The sequence below is a fragment of the Nematolebias whitei genome, chromosome 15, assembly GCF_014905685.2.
Source record: "Nematolebias whitei isolate Nwh7 chromosome 15, NemWhi1, whole genome shotgun sequence".
Lineage (NCBI taxonomy): Eukaryota > Metazoa > Chordata > Actinopteri > Cyprinodontiformes > Rivulidae > Nematolebias > Nematolebias whitei.
Window position 1 is genome coordinate 26,245,170 of NC_056512.1, and position 25,201 is coordinate 26,270,370.

The 25,201-nt window shown below is 38.7% G+C and overlaps 1 protein-coding gene across 1 annotated transcript in view; it reads left to right on the forward strand.

The window, feature by feature from the left end:
- Positions 1-25,201, forward strand: part of LOC119422179 (alpha-1,6-mannosylglycoprotein 6-beta-N-acetylglucosaminyltransferase B-like) — a 103,034-nt gene that overhangs the window by 35,055 nt on the left and 42,778 nt on the right. The window contains exons 4-8 of the mRNA XM_037689539.1: positions 1,852-1,961; positions 3,326-3,399; positions 4,543-4,710; positions 8,539-8,703; positions 14,460-14,629. Of these exons, the coding sequence (XP_037545467.1) occupies positions 1,852-1,961; positions 3,326-3,399; positions 4,543-4,710; positions 8,539-8,703; positions 14,460-14,629 (687 nt within the window). The remainder of the gene's footprint in view (positions 1-1,851; positions 1,962-3,325; positions 3,400-4,542; positions 4,711-8,538; positions 8,704-14,459; positions 14,630-25,201) is intronic.

Consider the following 25,201-nt stretch of genomic DNA (forward strand, 5'->3'; position numbering starts at 1 on the left):
GTGGCGATGAGGAGTGCAGACTGCTGGGAGGAATGATCATTGCTCAGGGAAGAATTCTGTCCAGCATTCGGGCAGTCCTGCTGCCCGGAGGACCGAGAGATCCAGGCCAGATCCTTCAGATTCACTGCAGGAGATCCTTCCTTCCCACAACTATCAGCATCTAACAACTCTTGAATAAAACCAGGATGATGAGCTACGACAACACTTAATTCCCCTCTGGGATTAATAAAGTATTTTTGAATTGAATAAATACTAAATGTATATATACCTAACTGTGTACAGGTATTGAAGTTAAACATGGTTTGGTAGTAGCTGAGGGTCATCCCTTACACATACACTAGGCACTAACAGGATGAGATGCTTCTTTTCTTTCTTTTCGTCTCTGAGTTTTTAAGCACATCTTTTTTGTCTTAAGAAAAAAAAGTCCAACAAGCAAAATGTCACCATTCAAACACAATAAATAAATAAATAAAAATAAAAATGTTCTTTCACCTTCACAATGTCCTGTGACAATTCCCACAAAGATTTGCCGAGACAAATGCAATCCCTCTGGTGGGAGAACTGGTTGCAACGCTGCAGAGCACGATAGTATCTCAACCGATTTTTTTTTTTTTTACTTGAAAACAAAAGGATTTTGTTTTAGTGAACACCGTTCCAGAAATATTGTTTTACTTATGAATGTTTATGTGCTTTTCTTTAATTAATAGTCTCAATAAAAGTGACTTGTAGCAATTTATTTTAACCTTCATCCATCTATTATATTAACCCACATATTTCCTTTTTGGGTCACGGGGTCACTCATCACTGTGTGAGAGACAGGGGACACCCTGGACCGGTCTCCAGTCCATCACAGGGACACATAGAGACAAATGAGGCAAACATTCACTCTCTCACTCACACCTAGAGACAATTTAGAGTTACCAGTCAGTCTAACATGTATGTTTTTGGTCTGTGGGAGAAAACCCACGCATGCACGGAGAGAACATGCAAACTCCACCCAGCAAGGTCACTAGCCAGGATTTGATGCAGCAACCTTATTACTGAGAGGCAAAAGATCTACCCACTGCGCCACCGTTCCACCCCTTCTTTTAAACTCAAATTATTAAAGTTCATATCTTATTTGAAAGATCTTTGGACTTTTGTTGGGTTAGTTAAAACGTTTTAAAGTTACAGGGCTGTTCATTTGCCTAAATGTGAAACTAATTTATTTCTTAATTGTGAGCCTAACTTTAAAAAAATGTCATGAATTCTTTTTTGAGAACTTAGACCCTGAAATGGACTGAATATTAAACAACATCCAAGTTTCAAACCTGAAAGATTTTGATCCTTTGCTATTTTACTGTGCCTGTTTGACTAGTTGCAGATTGTATCAGAAAACTGGTGTCATTTAAATTTCAAAGCACATTTTTTTCTTTGAGTTTCCTGTGCTTTATTAGATGGTTTTTAATTTTTTTGTTCATCAACTTCTAAATTTAAAACTCAATTTACTGGCGGCAAAATTGTTTCCAGTTCCAAAAGAAATATGATATAAGTTTAATAAAAAAAATAAAATAAAATGAATTACTTGGGTTTTTTTTGCTTAAAAAGACATTTACATGCCCCAAGTTATTTTGTTGTTTTATTTTATTATGAAGATGAGAAGAAATGAACTACTTCTGGAAGAACAAATATGAAATGTATGTTTTTACAATGTCTAATTGCAAGTTTTTAAAATTTGAGTGTTTTTTTTTATTTATTTTATGTTTTTTGTGTGCGTTTGGATTCATCTGTGATATCTGATTCTTTTCTTTAAATTGTATTATATTTGTTGTTTGGATGAAATGAAATTAATAAATAAAACATACATATCAGGTTTCAGCCGATGGGACTGGTGGAGCGGATCCAGGCCATCGCCCAGAACATGTCTGACATGGCAGTGAGGGTGGAGCAGATCCTGCAGCGCAGCATGGCCAACAACAGAGGTACAATATAAACCAACAGAGCCTTAAAACACATCCCTGTGGAACACCAAAACTAATTGTCTTTCTCCAATGAAATTGATTTAAATGATCAATCCACTAAACTGAACACTGCATTTTGAAGTTGAAATGAATGATTATAGTTTGGGCATAATAACATTTAACCCTTTTGCCACTATTCATGTCCAGATTCTAATCGTGTTTCTACGGTAAACATGCTAGTTGAATACATTAAAGTCACAATGATGAACAAACACAGCATGAATTAGGTCTTACTATTGTCTGCTTTTCTTAAAAGCCTTTATCCTCAGTTATTTTACAGAGCAGAAAATATAAAACTAAATCACACAATGTGATTGAATTTTATCCTCACCATGCACTCGACTGAACACAGTTTAACACACCGTCTCATTAAAATTTGTCAGATCCTTTTTCCTCCTTGTCATAATTTTATGCTATCATTAAAGTATGGAAGGGACGACGGTGAGACAGTGAGAGGCAGCGGCACGTTTCAAGTCTGTCATTATCATGCTAATCAGATGGAATGGCGGGCGGTTATTTGTGTGCGATTCTGCTCTTTGACGCTTGACAGGATGCCAGCCGAGGAGCCTTAATTAGGCTTACTAGTGCTGGGCTTCAAGAAAACGAAAGAGGAAAAGGAAGGATGGGGAGGGGTGGTGGGAGCAGGGAGAGGGTGGATTGTGAGGATACAGTAAAAGTCTAAAGGGAAGAAAGAGGATGGACGGTTATTATTTCTGTGAGTCTCATTAACGACATCTTTGAACAGTGAATCCAGAGCGTAGGTTAAAACAGCAAGCTTTTACATTATCTCGTTATCTGGAGTTTAATTTACCCCAAACGCTGAAGCATATACACCCCCTCTTGGCTAATAAAACAAAACAACAAACAGTTTTATCTAAGCAAATGGGTAAATGTCTCTCATTAGAGACGTGCTGCAGTGATTCTCTGTTTTAGTTTGCAATGTGGGATTTAAGTGTAATGCAGTGAGTAGCCAGCGTCTCCTTCCTTTATCAACCTGAGAGCCGGTTGGTTAGGGAGCAATCTGACAGAGCCAGGATGCATCACGCTCAAATTGAGAAAGTGTGCTCCAGGAAATACAACCTCATTTTCACTCTTGGACACAAGAGTTTAGAGTTTATCCTCCTTAACAATCTCCTGGAGAAAATTTTAATAAGTGGTTGGACTCCACAAACCAACAATACAAGAAAAAAATCATACAGTTTGAGATGGACATGAATGTTGATGCAGGGCTTCCAACAGCACCAGGGGCATTGTTAGACATGAATCCATACTGATTAACTTCTTCTTTTTTTAAAATACCTGTGTTTTTGCCTTTTCTTTTCCAGTTCGGGATGGAGCCTTTGGATTTTGTGATATTCCCAAAGATCCTCGTTATCCAGACTGCAGCAGCAAGATGGATGTAAGTCTTCTTCAGTAGGAAAAGTGCAAACCATTTATACATTTGCCACTTTTGTTGTTTTCTATGATTTAATGAGAGGAATCTGCATCATAATTGCTATAAAAGAAAACGTTTGGACGTTTATGGAGTCTCGGAATAACTGGTTTGTCTGTGAAGTCCTGTACATCAATGAAAACACCTATTTGAAGAAAAATGGGAATTAAAAATAGTTTTTCATTGACATCCTGTATACTGTATAATACAGTCGAGTACCGCGTGGAGTACAGTGGACTAAAATAGAAGCACTGAAGAGGAAGGAACAGAATTGTTAAAAACAAGCATATGAAACTAGAGCATGTCTAAAGTGTGCTCTTCATTATTCATGCCTGAAGATGCATTTTCATGAATTAAAGTGGTAAAGAGATGTGTATTATCAGCAACCAAGTATTGTCTCATATACTGTATGTTGAGAAAATTGTTGTAGATGGGACAAAGTACTGCCTTGAAAGATGAAGCTTACGTCTGTCAATAAACCTACTGCTAATTACCAGGGTGGGGAATAATGAAAAGTCTTTATTTACAACGTTTAGTTACATTTAAGATACACAGATTTAGGTTATATTGTAACGTTCACAAGCTGGGCTGCAACTGTTGGTTACTGGACAGTAAATGAAAGTTTTCATTTTAAACCTTGTTATTTTAAATCTTGTTTTTGAATGTTTGTAGCTCACGGTGAATGAATTATGACATTCATGCTAATGATGTGCAAATTGTATTTTGTTGCAATTTAGTCACAAAATGTTTCAATCATGTTTCAATTTGATCTCCAATCAGACCCACTTTGGTTTAATAGGTTGCCAAACTGTCCCAAAGTCGTCTCTCTCGTCTCACACTGCTTGAATTGTGGAAACTAAACTGAGATGGGTTCAAGGCCAGTTCTAGACACCAAAGACGATGCTATGACTATTTTGAGGGAGAATTCTTATTATAAATTTTTTTGAACGTGTTTCAAATTACTGTAACACAAGAGTGAGTCCCTGTGATTTACGGAGGAAGAAAGAACCCAAGAAACTCCCTCACAAACTCCAACAGTTTGCAGCCCAATGAGATACTTCCTCTGAAATTTACATCTCTGAGCCAAAATTGAGATTCTTGCTTTTCTAGTGGATGCGATCTCGCTGGACCTCTGACCCCTGCTACGCGTTTTACGGCGTTGACGGCTCTGACTGCTCCTTCCTTGTCTACCTGAGTGAGGTGGAGTGGTTCTGCCCCCCACTGGTCTGGAGGAACCAGACTGCTACGCCTACCTTGAAGCCTCTCCCCAAGAAACAGGTAGCACTTGTAATTGGCTTCACGTTCACAATAACAGAGATGACTAAAAATCGTGAACAGAGTGAGAGTGTCATTTAGACTGAAAACATGAGCCCTCTAATGCAAACACATTTGGTAAATGTGTGGAATATACAAATTAAAACACTTTTTATAAGAAATGTTGAACCTTTTTTACAAGGGATCTTGTTGCACTGCTAGAGGACATTAGTTTGGTTTTGTGCAATCTGGGAGCAAAAGGTAGTACTTTCTAAGGTAATCTGGTGAAAACACTACAAATAACTTTAATCAAATGACATGTCAGTTGTCTCTAAGTGTATAAATAGCACATAGGTTATTCTCTGCCATGTACAAAATTGGAAAGTAAATTAAAAAAATGAGGAAATCAAAAGCTCTTCCAGGAGATGAGTTCTATGACCTATTGTAACTTGAATACGTTCAAATTGTTTAACTTTATTTACAAAATAATTTCCCTTATACTTATATTTAGAGTGCTTTAATTCTTCCAGAAATGTTGTTCTCTTTGAAGTCTGCATCAGCAGACATTCTTTATTTTAGTCTGTTACTACTTTTAGCATTTAGCCTTTTGCTACATTTAGCATTTATAAAGTTTGGCTACTTTTAGTTAGCATTTAGCTTCTTTTAGCTTTTGTAAAATAATTTATATTATCACCTTTCATGAAATACATGGCATGCTACTTTTAGCTTTAAGCTCATTTTTCAATTAAAAACTTTATCAACTTTATCATTCACTCTGTTTTCATAGAAAATGCTATTTCAGTCATTTTCATTGAGTCCTGCCAGCTGTAGCGCTTCCAGAACAGAAACTTCGTAATATTTCTGCTATAATAACTGCTTGATGACATAAAATTAGCAGTGATGTAAAGATTGATATAAAAATAAGTCTTCACATGGCATTGGCGCCAGAAGCATTTGTAATGGGGAGGGGACACACTGGTGGGGGGGCGGGGGGTGGTGTTCTGGGGGTCCTCCCGCAGAAAATTTTGAATATAGTAGATAATTTCCTGCATTCTGGTGTATTTTAACAGGTTGTTAAACATCTATGTTTACCTATACAGGGTATATGTAAACACTTGATTCTATAACTATGTTAGAGAGCAACAAGAAGTAGCCTGACCAACAGCTCTCCTTGTGTAAATAGAGCATGTTCTGCTTCGCTTACGTATCCTAAACCCCCTGCCCAATAAACAACTGCTGGCACTAATGTAGCGCTAAGCTAGCATGCAACACAGAGGTGTCTACCCCTCCTCCCCCTGCTCCATCGACAACAAAACCACCGAAGAGATGAGCACCCTGCTAAGCCAAGTGACCTAGAGGAAACACTGCATGAGGTTGTTTATTGTTTTTCTGAATGTCCAGAGGACCAGATTGAACTTTTTTGGATTTTTCTACCTGGAGTATTGAGCATGCATCAGGATATGCATGAGGTGTGGTGAGTTGTTGTAGGTAACCAGGAAAACCTGGAATGGACTTTTAGTGCTTTGAGTAGTCTCCTAATAATCAAGTGGAATGGATTTGTTCATGAAGAAATAGAAACAGCGCTGGATGAACTAATATTTCATGGTAAATGTGGGGGGGTCCTAATGAATATTTTTTAAATGTGAGGGGAACACATCCCCTTCACCTATAATTGATGCGACACCTATATGGAAATACATTGGGTTGCCAAAAACTATTCGCTCACCTGCCTTGACTCACATATGAGCTTAAGTGACATCCCATTCCTAATCCATAGGGTTCAATATGATGTTGGTCCACCCTTTGCAGCTAGAACAGCTTCAACACTTCTGGGAAGGCTGTCCACAAGGTTTAGGAGTGTGTTTATTGAGATTTTGGACCATTCTTCCAGAAGCGCATTTGTGAGGTCACATACTGATGTTGGACGAGAAGGCCTGGCTCTCAGTCTCCGCTCTAATTCATTGCAAAGGTGTTCTATCAGGTTGAAGTCAGGACTCTGTGCAGGCCAGTCAAGTTCATTCACACCAGACTCTGCCATCCTTGTCTTTATGGACCTTGCTTTGTGCACTGGTGCATGGTCATGTTGGAAGAGGAAGGGGCCAGCTCCAAACTGTTCCCACAAAGTTGGGAGCATGGAATTGTCCAACATGTCTTGGTATGCTGAATCAGTCAGAGTTCCTTTCACTGGAACTAAAGGGCCAAGCCCAGCTCCTGAAAAACAACCCCATACCTTTATCCCTCCTCCACCAAACTTTACACTTGGCACAATGCAGTCAGACAAGTATCGTTCTCCTGGCAACCGCCAAACCCAGACTCGTCCATCAGATTGCCAGATGGAGAAGCGCAATTTGTTGCTCCAGAGAACACGCCTCCTCTCCTCTAGAGTTCAGTGGTGGTGTGCTTTACACCACTGCGTCCAACGCTTTGCATTGCACTTGGTGATGTATGGCTTGGATGCAGCTGCTCGACCATGGAAACTCATTCCATGAAGCTCTCTGCGCACAGTTCTTGAGCTAATCTGAAGGCCACATGAAGTTTGGAGGTCTGTAGTGATTGACTGCAGAAAGTTGGCGACCTCTTTGCACTATGCGCTTCAGCATCCGCTGAACTTGCTCCGTAAGTTTACGTGGCCTACCACTTCAAGGCTGAGTTGCTGTCATTCCCAAACTCTTCCATTTTCTTATAATACAGCTGACTGTTGACTGTGGAATATTTAGGAGTGAGGAAATTTCACGACTGGATTTGTTGCATAGGTGGCATCCTATCAGTTCCACGCTGGAATTCACTGAGCTCCCGAGAGCGACCCATTCTTTCACAAATGTTTGTAAAAACAGTCTGCATGCCAAGGTGCTTCATTTTATACACCGGTGGCCATGAAAGTGATTGGAACACCTGATTCCAATAATTTGGATGAGTGATCGAATACTTTTCGCAATATAGTGTATATACCTATATACCTCCATTGATAGGCGTTATGAAAGATAGATCAATCCACCTTGGTTTTGCTCTAACTGATCATTAGCTTGGTGACAATTAAGCTATTTTTTTTCTCCAAATGAAGGCCATTAAACAAATGATCTACAACAGGTAATACATTACAAAGTACATGTGGTAATATATTATGTGTTTATAATCTTTCCACAGAACTCAACTTCAAAACTCAGCATTGTCATTTGCTTTAACCTCGTCCTTCCAGGTTTTATTTCATACTAAAGTCCAGCTTGTGTGATGGACGCTGAAATTGGTTCTTCATACAGCTCTGCCTTCGACTCTGACTGAGCGTCACAGAAACGAATCCCAAGGCTTACATGCTTCACATCCTGCTGTGCTGAACATAAGTTGTTTCTGTTGGAAGCAATGTTACATCTGCATTCCCAGAGAGCAGAACGGCTGTGCATTTTGGTGAAAAAAATGTCCTTATTTTGTTAGTCAGGGTGGGTTTTCCAGATGTGGACATGATGTTTTTCTCTTTATTCAATATTTTTCACATTTAATGGGTTGTAATGCAAAGACTACAGGATTTCCTCAGGCAGCCAGTTGAAAAAGCTTTGCCTCGAGGTATGAATACATAACCCAAGATGGCAGGCTGTTATAAATACCCCTTAATAAAAAAATAAAAAAAGTATATAGTTCACTCATAGAGAACAAACCTTAAATGTCAGTTTAGTTTAATCTTTTATTATCCCTCTTGTTCTGCTTCAGGCCCAATTTAAAATCTGGTGTTAATTTTTTTACTCAAAGTCTCTCCTCAATTTGAACTCAGCTTACAAATTATTTCAGTATTATTCTGCATTTATTGCATGCTTCTGTTGCCGTGATTTTATTAATAATATCATTGCTCCTGTCATGCAGGCTGTGTTCCAGTCTGACATTGGGACTCTGCTGGAGCAGGTGGGCACCGGGAAGGAGTCTTTGAGCTTCATGAAGAGGCGAATGCGCAGGCTGGCAGCACAGTGGGCCTCCGCTGCTCGACGGCTGGATGACAAACTCCGCAGCCGCTGGAGAGAGCAAAAGAGGGTGAATACGTGAAGCGTTCTCACCCAGACACATTTCTGCACACGCGAAAGGATCAAAGTGTGGTTTATTCTTTTAAAAAGGTTGTTCTCCACATGTATTGTCCATGAGGACTTTTTCTGAGTCTCGGTAGATTTTTCCATTCAGTTTTTTCTGTCTCTCATAATTTGACAAAGTCATCTGCCAAGCCTGGAAAGAATTGGGAAAAAGAAAAACTTGTGATATTCTTTGGCTCAAACAACTTTAAGAAGCCAATATAGTTTTTAAAAGCCCACAAGCTGGACTACTAAGTTACCAGAGCATATGTGACATTTGGTTGGCCCAAGATTTTTCAGCTTTTATCTCTGTCTGGCTGCTGTGAATCACATCATGCGGGGTTGAAGGCCTGAGTTTATAATGACAGCCTCAAAGCTCCTGCAAACATTCATTGGCTTTAGTTCATTTCATTTCTGGCATTTACAGACATTTTCCTTAGAGTTTTGAAAGGAGTTTTGCCTGCAGGAACACCCATTTCATGAATAAGGTTGTGCCATTTGAGTGGTCCTTGTGCATGTATTTGAACTTTTACAAAATACACACACACACACTAAGTAAGGATTTGGAGGGAAAGTTGTTTGAGGTATTTTATACATAAGAAAAGAGTTTAGTACACAAAGTAATTTTAAAAACCTTGGACATTTACAAAATTGAGTATACAATATTCCAACGATTTATGGCAGTAATATAATAAAAACACTGTACTGTTCGGAGTGCTCAGAGAGTAAGCCTTTTCAGATCTTCCAAGAAATAAACACATATTATTTCTGACAAGGTTGGGTTTTTGGATTCATGCGCGACACCGGACAACAAGAATGGTTTAAATGATTTATTGTAATATTTCTGCTGCTAGAGGTCTGGGTTTAAGAGCGGGTCCAATCTGTAGAGACAGGGAGGTTTGTAAATGTGGCTTTGTTATGAAAGTTCAGAGGTTTATTGTGGCAGTCACTAACCTTCACAGTCAGGGAGGGACTCCTTCAGAGAGTTGTTAAGGCTGATGTCATAGGCTGTGAGAGAGAGGATTATGCAGATTGTAGTTTTCAGGATCATCCAGGGGGCAAAGTCTAGTAGTGCAGGCAGGGGTCAAGAACCATTGAGCAGAAATCCAAAGCCACATCCAAAATGTGATCTGTGTTAGTTGTAATAATCACAAGAGGAGTCGGTACCATGGTCAGAGAGCAGAATCAAAATCATACAAGGGGTAGACAAGGCGAGGAATCCAGGAGACAGGCGTGGGGTCAAAACAGGACAGGCAGCCGAGACCATGACATGGCCGCTGGACATCAACTACCAAAATGAGTTTGATAATCTGGCAACGAAGGAGTGAATGCTTGGGGTTTAAATAGGGAAAAGAACAGGTGCATTAGATGAAGGCTGATTACTGTGGTGGAGCAAAGTGGGCATGGTGCAGGGTGACAGGAGCAGAGCTTGAACATGAGCAGAACAAAAACAGAGCATGAAAACAGAAAAATTTGGCAGGAGAGGCAGAAATTTGACCATTTCTGTCTGTTTTTTACATTTATGAGGCACTAAACCTAATCCTTTACATACATTTCATAAAAACAAGCATTTCCATCATCCGCCGCCTTGCATGCTGAGATATTAAATAAAGATCTTCTGTTGGCGCAAAGAGTATGCGCTGAGAATGATGCTCCGCTACTACCACATTTTAGCTCAACATATCATCAGCGTTATAGCCATTTTTGTGTTTCCTGATGTCAGTTGGCTGTGGCAGCCATGTTTAATTGGGTTGACTCCAAAAGTTAATCAGTTCTACATGTACACCCTGTGGGTACTTTCTGACAGGTTCATTAAAATCCACCCACCGATTCATGATATTTTGCTAACAATCAGATCTTCAAACACGTTTTAACCTAAATGAAAAAAAAAAAAAAAAAACTCTTGATATTTTTGTATATCCAGTTAGAAGTTTAATGGTCAAATTCTTAGTGATAAATGAAAGAGATTCATTCTGAGAGTTTTGGTGCTTGTCAACAGGCTGATTGTTTCAGATCAGTCTGTGTATGTTTTATTTTATTTGAATAAATCCAAATTCCTTCAGTTAATATCAGTTTTCTAAATGTCTGCTTGCCCCCTGCTGATGGAGACAGCGTTGTTTGCTGTAATGGTGTGTTTGACAGCAGCGGTTACTGTCCATTAGCTCGGCCCTGAAGATGCGGCCTCCATCACTCTGAGTGTTGTTTGGAAACAGAAATGGAGTGATTTCTGTTGAAGAGACATGTTTCACAGAACATCTCTAACTCAGCCTGCCTCTGTTCATCAGTTTGATGTATCGCTCTGCTGTGAGCACACTCTGAGCTTGGAGTATTTCACCAGACAGCCCATAATCACGTCATGCTTTCTTCTTTATTTGTATGGCTTGGGTTAGTCATAAGTCATCATTGATATGATGGTCATATTCTATCAGCTGGAGCCTCACATATGTTTTTTATTTCTGTCCAAGATGATAAAGGAACTGCTCTAATTGTGTTATTCTTCTTTGGATTTCTTTAATCAAGTTATATTAAAGTGATCACAATAACCCCACAAAATAAATGATATTGCATGACAAACTCAGAAATTATTGATTCGTCCTCATTGATTGAATTTATAATTTCTATAAAATAATCCAGTGAGCATGTATCAGGACATGTCATTGACTTCATTTTCTTTATAATGTATTTTTAATGCAAATTTAAAATCTCACTTTCTTTAATTTCTTGTAAATTGATGATTCTCTATTTTTATTTTTACAAATAGAAATATTTGAAATTATGAAACTAACATTACTTGAAGCAACAAATATTGTTTACCACTCTAACAGTTAATGCCAAAGACAGTTTGTTATTTGTTAGTACTCAAAGTATGTGTTGCAGATTACTAATAGCTAATAGCACACACAGTTTTTGCTCAATATCTATAACATGAGGAAATTAAAGACATTTTTTGTGATTAGCTGTGGTGGTCATTTCAAACTGTGTTCACTCTCAAAGTTCTTGAGTTATAGATGGACGTTCAGTGACTACTTTCTGAAGTGGTTCCAATAATACCAAAATAAATTCAGTTATACTTTCTTCAATAAATTGTTACAGTCTTTTCGACAATCTCTGTGAGGCATGAAAAGTACTTCTAGACTGAACCCTTGACCAACATATTCAGTAATATAACTTGTCAACATTTTTCACTTGAGTGTAGATGACTGTGTCATCTGTATACTGTAAAACTTTAACATTATCACACATCAGTGTAACATGTACAAGCTGATGAACAAGGGTCCCAAAACTGACTTTTGTGGAACTCCCAAAGTGCATGTTTGACCTCACTTCTCAGTTTTAGGGTGATAAGTAAACAACACGTTCACACTCATAAACGCAGCATGTATATCAGTTTGCAGGCTAATTAAGTGACGAACCACCGCACATTAAATAGCACCTTTACAACTGTAAGTGTAACTTCAGTACACAAAAGTGCTGCATGGTGTAGGTCTGTTGCTAATAATGCAGCTTCTTGCATGTGATATGTTTTATCTGCTTTGTCTCCAATACCCATGCTGTTTTTTCCTTTTGGGTCTGACGTGAATATTCTATGTTTCCAACCCTCAAAACTTACCCTCCAGACCTAATTGGACCGCAACTTACCTCGTATGCACAACCACGTTTATCTAATTAGAATAAACCATAATAATCCTGCAGATCTATCTATTATAATCTATTATTATAATCCTGCAGATTATTATGCAGTGGTGGAGAAACTACTCAAACACTGTACTTAAGTAAAAGTACAAATAAACAGACAAAAATGTACTCTAGTAAAAGAAGAAGTACCACATTAACGTTTTTACGTCTACAATATCATTGTGTGCCTACCATATGTATGTTTTCTGTAATACATTAATAGTGTTGAGCCATTTTAATGAACAATGCTGCAGATAATACATGTTTTTATTGTGTTTTCCCTGTGACACAGTTCACACTTGGACTTGTGGTTCTGTGCGTCAGAATTTCAGGGATGACCTGCAGAGTTAAATGTCATTAAGCAAAATAAGAAAGAGGAATGATTATACCTTTTGAAAGCTTTTATTTAACACAAATCAAAACTGTCATTTTAACTGCAGTAAACACATTTAAGTAAAAGTTGTCAGCCTGAAAAAAGGAGCATTAGACACGACTAACAAAGGACCAGGCACTGATCATTTCAACTCCAGTTTGTCATCAACTCTAGTTAAAATACTCTATTCAACCTTGTAATGGGTCAATAGTGAACAATATTTTAACTTCCTGACACCATTTTCAAAACGTGGACCCGAGTGTCGAGCCATTTGGAGACATCTCTTGTCTCCTGTCCTAACATCATGAACTGATACATTTTAATGTCGCAGCAAGAATTTATTGTTCAAGTTCAGAAGAAGTTGGTTTCAACGTTTTTTGAGTACAGTCTGGCTCTTTTGGGAGAGAGAATCTGTCCTGCTGTACTGAATAGTCTTTCAATAGTCTTTCAATAGTCTTTCAATAATCTTTCAATAAGGACATGGGTGGTGTGTATCTTCTGGCTAATTCTCCTCGGTGAAATCCATTTTGGGTGTGTTAGTGGTGCTGTGGGTGCGCCTTGCTCAATGACATATATACTAGAATATATGTCATTGGCCCAGCTCTTCTTGACGGTGGGTCTAACGTTACCTGCCCACTTTGCAGTGATTCAATGGAACAACTCCCTTCTCACCAGTGGTTACATTCAAATTAACCAACAAATAAAAATCTGCAACGTGACTGTAACTTGTAACGCAACGCATTATAGAAATGCAGTGTAGTAGAAAGTGCAGATACTTAATGTAAAATGTAGTACTAAAAGTCGAAAGTACCCCGCGTTTAGCCCTACTTAAGTAAAGTACAGATACATGAAAAATTTACTTAAGTACAGTAACAAAGTACTTGTACTTTGGTACATCCCACCACTGTTATTATGTCATCCTATGAGAATAGTAAGAGTGTATCTAACATCTTAAATATCTTATTCCATTAGTATAATTAAAGTCTGCATCTTTCTTTGTTATGGCAGTGAATAACAGCTCATGTGTTAATGAATTTCTGCTTACAAAACATTTATTTTCCATTGTGGAACAATGCAGTGTTGTTTTTTTTAATTTTTTTATGCTTACCTAATTTACGAACAGAAACTAGACACACTTCAAAAGCAAGATGTGTTTGAATAACTCATGCATAATCTTTAGTCAGTACATGTTGTGTTAGATGTCTAAAAACGGCTTTTGGAGGCGGGTCTCAAAGACAAATGTAATGCAGGAGTTAAAAAAAGAAGTGCCTCCATCTGTTGAGAAATCTAATCTTTCATTAAATATTTAACAGCCTGGGAATTATATCTTTCCCCATCAACAATTAAACCGCTCATATTCTTCTGCATATCAATTAGCACTGCACGGGTCAATTGTTATTTCAGATTTGTGCACTAATTGTGTTTTCCTGGAGTTGGTGTGAAAAAGCTGTCAATCAACCTTTTTTTTTTGTTTGTTTTCATACTCAGTTTTTGTTAAATATCTGAACCCTTCTACATCATTTGAAATGTAAATTAGAAAATAAAAAGTGTGAGAACGGCCTGTTTTGCTTGCATCTTAATAAAGATGCAGCATTTTAACAAAGACGTTTATGCTACATTGACGAAACAAGAAGTTGAGTGTTTATTTTATTTTATTTTTCTTTCTCTGAATTTAGATTCTAGTCCATGTCGGTTTCCTGACGGAGGAGTCTGGAGATGTGTTCAGTCCCAAGGTGCTGAAGGGGGGTCCTCTGGGGGAGATGGTGCAATGGGCCGACATTCTCACTGCTCTCCATGTGCTTGGACATGAAGTCAAAGTCTCGGTTTCTGTGAAGGAACTGCATGGGTAGGAGAAGATGAAATTATCCCTCTCGCCATTTCCTTAAGCTGATTCATGCCTGTAAATGCTTTAATGTTAATGTCGAATGCTCTGTGAGCTATCAGGAGTCTAATTATATTTCTATTTTCTGCACCGATAACTCTTCTGCTGCTGAAAGATATTTAAAGTGATATTCCAGATTTCTTGAAGTTGGGTTCTATGGAAATGCTATAAACAATACATATGTTATAGATAGCACTTTGAATGACCTCACTTGGACAAACAGTTTAAATCTGATCAGATTGACAAACTCATGGTCCCACCAAGTGAGGACAGGTCCATCGTGGACTGCTGCCTTTTTAAAACAAATCCAATCTCAAATGTAGCGGTTTATGCAAACGATATTAATCAACCTTCACAATGCTGTCCTTTTCACATTGCATTATTGTTATTTACGTAGCTGTTTATGGTTACTTGCAACCACATCTAGTGGGTGTAGCAGCTTGCTGGAACGCTTGCATTAAAGCCTGGAGCACTTTCAGAAGAAATATCCTAACATTTATGCAGAAATAACCGAGTAATATCTGGTTCCCCAGGTCAACCGAGTCTAGTCTTTGGCCCATTTGTTCTGACATAATATAGAAAAAACATAATGACTCATTGTGCTGACTCTAGAACTGACACTTCAGAAAAGTTTAGGATATGTGTATAATAATAGTACAAAGGATACAGACTTTAAGAGACAAAGATGGTCTTAAAGCATCATCACTGTAATAAAAGGTAAGTATAAAATTTGGGATCGTATTTGGAATTTGGAATAATAAGAATAAATTATTTCGGACTGCCATACTTGGTTTTTCTATTTCTCCTAGTTGAGAGGAAGTGAAACAAGGGTCCTTGTGTCCAAGGAGGCGAGGAGAAGGTCACGCTGGAAAGTGGGCAGGCAGGTAAGTACCAGGTAAGTACTGTTTTTTGCAGGGATTGATCAGCAGTGATAGGGTACATAAACAAAGGAGATCCATGGTAACGGAGACCATGGAGCAACTAAAAAAATTAATGTGTATGTGGCCATCTTTACCCATGAAGGAAAAAATGCACTAGAAAAATTATTGTACAGGTAAGTACATAAAGCTACCAAGGGTCTCAAATCACAAATTAACATTAGAGTGATTCCACTGTGATCACTGAGGCGATGGCACATTCAGGCATTGGAGGATGTTTTGAGTTGATCTTAAGCAGCTGATGAGGATATAAACAACAGACAAAACAGCTGGAAAAGGATCTGAATTGGTACCTGGAAGTGCTAAAGTCCTAACAGTAATGTGAAACTGACAGCGATGTAAAAGTTTAAAAGATGGTGCTTGCATGAGTCACAATGACACTTCTGAGATTAGAGCTACTTCAAGATGGTAAAAATTCATTTTGTTCTGTCCCCACTCTTTCAGTCTGGTCAGAATTAAACTCTATTTCTGCAAACTGAGGTTGCTCAAAGAGCTCTATCAAAGGTAAGATGACAATTGTTGATAACCTTTCTGCAGAACTACATAAAAAAACATTTTCCTTTAAACTTGAAAACTCCTCTTCGGATTCTGCAACTCCTTCCTTCAGCAGCTCACTGACCTCTGAGTGAGGTCTAGTCTTTACAAACACAAGTAGTAATGCCATTGGACATACTCACAATTGTACGCAGTGTGTCTAGCAGTCAGAGACAGAGTTGGTTTTTCTGTTTAGAAAAAAAAAAGATTACTCATTGTCACACTTTGAGAGGTGCAATCTGAGGTCTTCAACGTGTTGATAGGTATGGCGTCACATTTGCTCTGCACTGTGATATTTCCAAACTGGTCAAGAAAATTACTGTCTACAAGACAAGATTTGCTGTCCATTCCTTTTTTTATTTACCAGAGTCTCTGAATCTGACAGGGAGGTAATATTGTGTCCTGGTTATTGAGCACTTTATCCATTGCTGCAGGGAAAGATGTGGGCATTGATGAGTTAGTGCTACCCCTTGATCCTAAATTTCAGGCCAAGAAGAAAAGCTGCTTTGATAAGACCAGCCCTGAGGAGATCAGTGAGGTGTTGAAGTCGGGGTGGGAGTGCTTCTAGCCAGACATGCCATTATTTACCCGTCTAATTAGTGTCACGGTGCATTGACTCACTGTAGCCTGTCTCTGTAGAAGCATCAGAAATTTTATAGAAATTGTTGAAGTTTAAAGAAATAGTTGTTGGCCAAGGTTTGAGATATATATTTCCCAAGAGCTAAATGTGTAGTTTGTCTTTCTGTGTTCGCATGGTGTGTAAGTGAACATTTTAAGTGCATATTCATCCATCCATCCATTATGTTTTACCCGCTTCTTCCATTTTGGGTCACGGGGTTCGTCGGTGCCCATGTCCAGCAATCACTGTGCGAGGGGCGCAGAACACCCTGGACGGGTCGCAAGATTTTAAGTGCATATTAAAAGAGAAAAGTTATTTCATCCATTCATTATCTTGTTCTAGAGTTGGGTCGTGCGGGGAGTTTGAGCAGGGAGGCCTAGATGTCTCTTTCCACAGCAACCTCTTCCAGTTTTTCTGGGAGGATTCCAAAGCGTTCCCAGGCCAACCGAGAGAATATTTCCCCAGCATGTCCTAGGTCTTTCACAGGGTCTCCTCCCAGTCCTCCATTGGAGGCATCCAGATGCCTGAACCGCTTCAACTGACTCCTCTTAAATTTGGAGGAACAGCGGCTCTACTTCGAGTCACTCCTGAACAACGGAACTTCCCACCCTATCTCTAATGGAGAGTCCAGCGACCCTGCAGAAACTCATTTTGACAGCTTGTATTCCCGATATTGTTCTTTCAGTCACTACCCAGAGCTTGTGACCATGGGTCAGGGTAGAAACATAGACTGACAGGTAAACAGAGAGCTTCGCTTTGCAATTCAGCTCCCACTTCACCACAACAGACCGGCACAGAGTCCGCAATACTGCAGAGGCTGCAGCAATGCATCTGTTGATCTCGCGCACCATTCTTCCCTCAATCATTAACAAAACCCAGAGATACTTGAGCTCTTCAACTTGAGGTAGAACCTTATTCATAACCCCAAGAAGCCAACTTAACTTATTTCTACTGAGTTATCACCCTTCTTTATTGGTATTGCTACATTACACAAAAATTGTCAGCATTTCAGAAAAACACTGCTGATGTATGAAACTGATTGACTACACACCCAATATCCAAAAAACATACCCAGCATCAAAAAATCACTCTACCTATCAGTAACAGATGCACATTTAAGGTCTAGCACTTCTTACAGGAAAACATATTGCCCAGTGCCTTTTGTGCAAATATTTAAAATTACCAGATTACCAGGTCCAGATGACCTGACTGAACATTGTTGAAATTCTTTACCTGTATTATTGAGCATGCACTTTGATGTGATATTTAAAATTACATTATACTGAAGGGGGAAAAAAAAAGATGAAGTTTTACTCAGTTTGGTTAAATCTAAAAATAATGTTACATTACTGTTATTAGAATTTTCTGTGATAATATGTGATATTTTAATGTTATGTGCAATCTGCTTAGGTGTTGGGGATTGCTCTCAACCCCCTCAACACAGAATTTTAACTCAGTGTCTATAAAATTAACAGAGTTGTAACCATTTTTTTGTTAGTTGAGGTCGATTAGCAGCGGCAGTCATCTTGAATCAAGCTCACTTCAAAACCTAATCAGTTGTAGATGCAATGATGACTTTCTGATAGACATATTTAAATAAATTTAGCTGTTCATGAGATGTTTGGCTCACAGCCAGATGGACAAGTGCACACACACAAACACACATACGTGGACGCAGGCAAAAACATTATTGCCCACTTTTTGGAATGGGCAATAAATATCCATATGCCACTTTCTTGTGAATATTAATGAGCAGAAATGGAAAACAGTCTTCTCTATCCTTTTTCTCCCACACAATATTAAATTGACAGTTCGTTACGTGGGTTGTGCCTCCATGAATTCCCTCAGGCTTGCATCTATTTACATTTCCTACCCTTCGCTTTTCCACGCAGACTTTGGAAAGGAGCGTCATATCGCTGAATGCTCTACCGTGGTTGCTATGCAAGTAGGATTGTTGAGGAGTTCAGTATTCCCTCTCATTGACAGATTGGCCACATTGGGAATTCTTTTACACTGGGAGTCAAGCTGTTGAGCTGAAGAAGATAATTGCCTCGGATTGGCAACATTCATTCTTGGGTGGCTACTGATAGCAGTCACTTTTACTTGTGTTTTTTCTGTTTGTTTTGTTTTGTTTTCCTGTTCTGCGAGACTAATCAGTTATACATGCAGACTTCTGTCTCCACAGAGAGGAACATGTTTTTGTCCACTACAGTCTTCCATTTCTCATCATAGCATGAAATAAGTACATCCTGGTTAAATGATCAGAATATAATAAAACACTGGAATCTCAAGTACAAAAAACTGGACTTTAATAGTAAAAATTTGTTATTCAACCGTGATAACAACGATACCATGAATCAAGATACTATGCAACCATGGTCTCAATGTGAAATTTAGTTTCAAAACTAATAAAATGAAACACAGGGATGAGGCGCACATCGGTTCCTCCTATACATGACTATGCAACAAATCATAAGCATGCCATTCCTCACACTTGCTGCTTAATCCAAAAATCTTCTGGAGTAAATCCCTTTGCAACAGAAATGCTGACCCTCTCAATGAGTGAAAGTGTTGTTGATGATCAAAAAATTAAAAACCAAATTAACTGTTATTACTGGTTCAGTCTTGTAGTATATTGGTTATTGTGACGGATTGTCAAGTTGAAACTAAAGTGACAAAAAGGGCTTCAGGACTGAATTATTAGGACTGTCAGTTCCACTAGGTGTTAGTTGTAGCACTGACATGGGAACACTGATTTTCCAAGAGTTGGCCAATGGAAAGCATGACCAAGTCACGTGTGCACCTGACATTCACTAACAACAATGAAGTTCTCTGTACCTGGGGCTCTGGGTTTTTGGTTAAATTTTTTACAAGTTTTCAGGAGCACAACAAACTAAAAGAAGTTATAGAAGCTAAGACTCATACGCAGCAGATCAGTCTCTTGAGCTGAAAATGTTCAGAGGCAGCTAAACAGCTTCAACTTTGCCAGTGTTCATGTAGATTCAGCCAATCAACATATGTTTATGCATGAACCGATCACATTCTCCGTATGTTGCTCAAGAGTGGGTTTACTTTAAAACATGTGCTCTGAAGCAGGAGCTAAATAAGGCCCAATAAATAGAGTTATTAGGACTAAAAATTTATGGTACTGGTAATTTGAAGACAAATAAAAGCAGACCAGCTACCTCAAATAGTTAAAGGATGGTGACGTGGTACTCTGAAGTCCAATAGCAACTACTCTGACAGTGGGACAACACATGAGATGCTCAAGCACATCCCTAACCAAACCAAAACAAAACCAAAACATCCTAGAGTCTTAGCTAATTCTACTTTAGTGACTGAGTTCTGATTATTTAGAACTGAAATCAAAATCTTACTTCTAACCTACAAGCCCTCAACAAACTAGCTCCATCTTATATTACAGATCGTATTGTCCCATGTTTTCCTAACAGAGCACTTCGCTGTCAGACTGCAGGCTTACTTGCAGTTCCTAGAGTTTCCAAAAGCAGAATGGGAGGAAGATCTTTCAGGTATCAGGCTCCTCTCTTGTGGAACCAACTTCCAGTTTCTGTCCGTGAGGCTGACACATTGTCCAGTTTTGAGACTGGGATTAAGACTTTCCTTTTTGATAAATCCTATGGTAGTGTTGGCTTGTTATACTGCTATAGACTTAGACTACTGGAGGACAAATTGACCAAATTTTCTTAAATGAATTGTTAAAATTGAATAGTTTTCATTTGATACTATTTCTATCTTAACATGTGATTCTTGACCTGCCATTGTGTATCTGTTCTTCCTTCCTGTTCCTCTCAAACCCAGCCGATCAAAGCTTGTCCTGAGTCTGGTTCTGCTAAAGGTTTCTTCCTCATGAGGGAGTTTTTCCTTTCCACTGTCGCCTTCATGCTCAAGATGAGAGTCTGTGATGGAGTTAAACTCAAAGCAGTCTGCTCCTCAAATAAATAATGTTATTAACTTACATTTTATGTATATGAATGTTTCTGTTCAGTACCCTGAGATAACTTCTGTTGTGACTTGGGGCTATATAAATAAACTAAATTGAATGATAAAAATATGAATAAATTAATTAACTTGTTATTGGTCAATAAACTGATCTGGTGCCCAGATTTTAAAAAGAGCTAATAAATGCAGTAAGTTGAGGAGCAAGCATCCCCTTTCTTTCCTCCTCACTCACATCTTCTACATTTACCAGCCTGGATTGAAAGTTTTAAATGATCTGAAAGATAGTGTCTGTACACTCGTTAAATCAAACGCATGCAGACACGAGACCCTCACCGTCATTTTTAGTAGCGGGTTGTATCAGGTTAGCTGGACTTACTAATTTGTCTTGAACCAGAAGCCTCTGTGGCTGTAGCACTGTCTCGCACAATTTCCTCCTGAGGTTTCCCCGTTTGCAAGACGTTGAGTCATAAGAAGGAAAAGATTTGTGAACAGTCTGGTTGTAGCAGAGGAAGAAGATAAATACTCCCTCTCTGTTCTTCCTGGATTTATTGGAACTGATGTAGAGGATGAAGTGGCCTTGACATGATTTGTGTCAGCAGCTCCGACTCATGCAGCACTCTCAGGAGTGGACTAGTGAATGTAAAAAGGGGTGGGGGCTCAGGGTGGTTTACGCAAGGACAAAGACAGCTGTCACTTCTACTTGGGGATCTCCCCTCATCTTCTAATGGAGCAACACAGCTAATTAGGCAGCAATGGAGCGTGGCGTCACAACACCAACGTGGGGTCGGGAGGGGCACAAACAGCGGGGATAAAAGTTTCTATGAGCAGAGCGAAGCAGTGCAACATTTTCACCTCCAGAAATAATTTACAGAAAAACCTTGTTTTCATGCTTTTTCTTTACTCACTGCCCTGCATCCCTCCTAAAGTCAGCACATCATCTCCTCCATGACTCCAAACTTTTGCACTTTTACATCAGTTTTTATAACGTAGAAAAAACACCAAAAGACAAACGGTGATGCTTTTGCCTCTGTCTGTGTGGTAGTTTTTTTGTCTGTTAGCAAATTATTTCATTAACAAATGGACATGTTTTTGTCATATCTGTGCTTCTTGGTGATTTTGTTTTTGACCTTTGTGTTCTGTTTTCCTGTTCGGTTTTGATCTTTTGTGTTTTTTGTGATTCTTGCTCCATCTTTCATTTGCCCTCAGTAAGCCTCCTCTGTGTCCTTCCAGTCAGCGGGCCACCCTCACCTGTTCCCCAACATTCAGCCCAGGTGTTCCCACTTTCACGCTCACTCAGTTTAGTATTTATACGGCTCCTCGTCGCCACCTCACCAACGGTTCATTATCCTGAATACGTGTCAGATATCCTTGTTCTCCTTATGCTCCTTTGTGCCTCTCTGTGATTTTTTTCCTTCTGTGTTCTTGTAAGTACTGCTGCCTCGTCAGCCTCTTGTTTTAGTTTTTGTTCAAATAAATGTTTTTTTTGTACTTTGAGTTTGCCGTGCCTGCCTGCATCAGGGTCAAACCTCACCAGTCGTGATAGGTTTAATGAAACTCTCAGAAAGCTATCATTAGAAATACTTCTTCAGCTGATTGACTTTTGGAGTCAACCTAATTCAAGGTGGTTGCTGCAGCCTAATGACATTAACCAACACAAAACAACTGTATATCCATCAGTTTTACAGTTAGAGCTAAAACCTGATGTGGCAGCATGGGAATCATTTATAACACACCTTATGAGATCTTATGCACTGCTTAATTTGTAAACCAAACAAAGCCAGAACTTAAATAGCAGAGGGTGTGTGTCAGAGAGTCAGAGTTTCTTTATTTGTGGTACATGTGGTAGAAAGAAATTGTGTACACATGGTCCCAGTTGCATCCAACAAAATTATAAAATGTAAAAGAAAAATAGTAATAAGATCTAAGATATGAACTAAGAAAAATGTTAACCAGAAATACACGCAGCACTAGAAGTACAAAAACAATACGCTGAACAACAGCACGAACATGAGTCTATGTGAGCAGATGAGTATGAATGAACATGATGTGATTTATTTCACAGTGATTATCCTGGTAAGATATTTATGAGTCCAACAGCTTCAAGGTAGAAGCTGTTCCTCAGTCTAGTGGTTCTACAATTAATACTCCTCAACCTCATGCCTGAGTGGAGTGGGGCAAAAAGTGTGTGCTGGGTGAGTGGGGTCCTTCATGATGCAGGTGGCCCGCTTCCTACATCTGGAGGTGTAGATGTCTGTGATAGTGGGGAGGCTGAACTGTAGGTGTAGACTGACAATACACTCTCCAGCATAAACATAGATCTTTAACAACCCGTTAAAATACACCAGAATGCAGGAAATGGCATTTGTTTTACCAAAAAAAATTTTGGGAGGACCCCCAGACACAACCCCCCCACCCCCCAGCTTTGAGTACTATCTCCACTACCACCGTGCTTCAATTCTTAGTTGTTTAGAAGACTTAAAAAAAAATAAAGTAAATTGGACTGTCTTTTCCATGTTTTGATTGCTGTTATTTTGATAAGCTTTATTTTAACAGTTTCTACCCTGAAGCTGATAGACTCATAAATCTCTAACCAGAAAAATCACTGCAAGGAAGAAATAAATCACTTTAATGCCACTTTAGTTGGTGATATGTGACTGCTGATTATCTCATGCTGCTGATCTGCCATTAAGCTGCTGTCATTCGCCCCACTCTTGGCCCATGAGCAAGGCCCTTAACCCCCATCTGCTCCCTAAACAGGTCTATCTTGAAAATGAGTTCTCGTTGCTCAATGAGACTACCTGTTTAAATAAATGGTAAATGAAATGAAAAATTCATACCCATCTGCTCACTACAGACTCATGTTCAGGCTGCTGTTTAATATACCGGGTTATTTTACATTATTGTTTGGCGTATATCTTAGATCATTATATACTCTTTATGTACTGTAATATTTTGGCTATTTTTTTGGGTGTAACTGGGACCTTTGGTACACAATCTTGTTCCACCTCATGTACCACATTTGATGCGAATGACGATTAAAAAAAACTTGAACCTTGACTAATTGTTGTCTTATGTTGATATTAGGAAGTTTGTAAGTGGCTGATATGTTTAGAAAGGGTGTTAATGCAATCATTTTCAGTTTACATTTTCAGTTACCGGAATGCTCCCTGTCAAAATAAGAGTTTTTGGATCCTGTTCCAGCAGGATCCAGCTCAAATTAAGCCCTGATCTTATCCATCTTATAACACATCTCATGAGATTGTGCATGAAATTATTTCCAAGGTTGAACTAAAACAGTGCCTATTTTCTTATTTCTCAACATAATATTCAGTTTGTCTCAATCTCTTACACAGAAAGCAGTGGGTATTATGCGTTACACTAGTCCTTTAATTTGCTATGTTGTTGCTCCTCTCCTTTTTCTGTGCTTTGCTTTGTCACGCAGAAAGTCAATGCGTCTTACACAATTTCTATAACATTCTTGTCATGCGAGGATCTTGACAGAGCACATTAACCCAGCCAACTGATAATTTCACCCCATAACTCGCTGCGAACAGAAAGACGTGCCTGAACTCTGCGATTGCTCTCCAGGAAAAGCGATTTAAATAAAGTCACAGCGAGGATAAGGTGTGCCTGTTTCCTCTCCTCTTTCTGAACGCTGGAGTTAATGGCAGGCATGCACAGGCATTGTGATGTGTGAAATAAGAGACTTTAAATCAAAGTGATTTCTTATTTTTTCCTCTCGGCTCCTGCAAAAATTCCCTGTTCCTCTGTCAGTGTCAGGTTGCGCCTCTCTGTAGATGCTGATGCACTTGTAGCCTGCAGCTTTTTGATTGATGTCTCTGAGATTCGAGATGAAACGCAAAACAGCAGCATTGTTAAAAATAGCCCGACTAAGCCTTCAGTTTTTCTTATATACCATTTTTTTCAACCAGAATAGAGAATTTACTTTTCTAAAATCTAACTAATGTAAGAACAATGAGATGGTTTAGATCTTTTGGAAAGGGGTAATTAGGAAATATTATGAAGTTGCTATCTTACCTGTTGCAGATAGCTCTTTGAACAGCCTCAGTTTGAAGAAAGAGTTTAATTCAGATTAAACTGGCAGCTAGACAAGACCAAAGTGCATTTTAGCTATTGTAAAACCACACAATTTTTTTATTTTTTTTTATTGCAGTATGGAAAAATAAACCTTTAAACTACTGTCAGTTTCACATGATATTATTAGTCCAGCAGAAATATTGTAATATTTTTACATGAAGCATTTCTGCCTGACCCAGAGGTCTATTTGTGTTTGTGAAACACTTAAAATTTTATATGTAAGCTGATATTGTGAAACTGACAGCAAACTAAAGGTTTATTATATACTTTTCAAGTAAAAAAAACCTCTAAATTTTCAAACACAAGTTGGTTTAAAACAGGATTTCTGCACCATATTAAACAACCTTGTATTAAAGCAACTGCAGCATAAGATTTTTTTGTTGTACT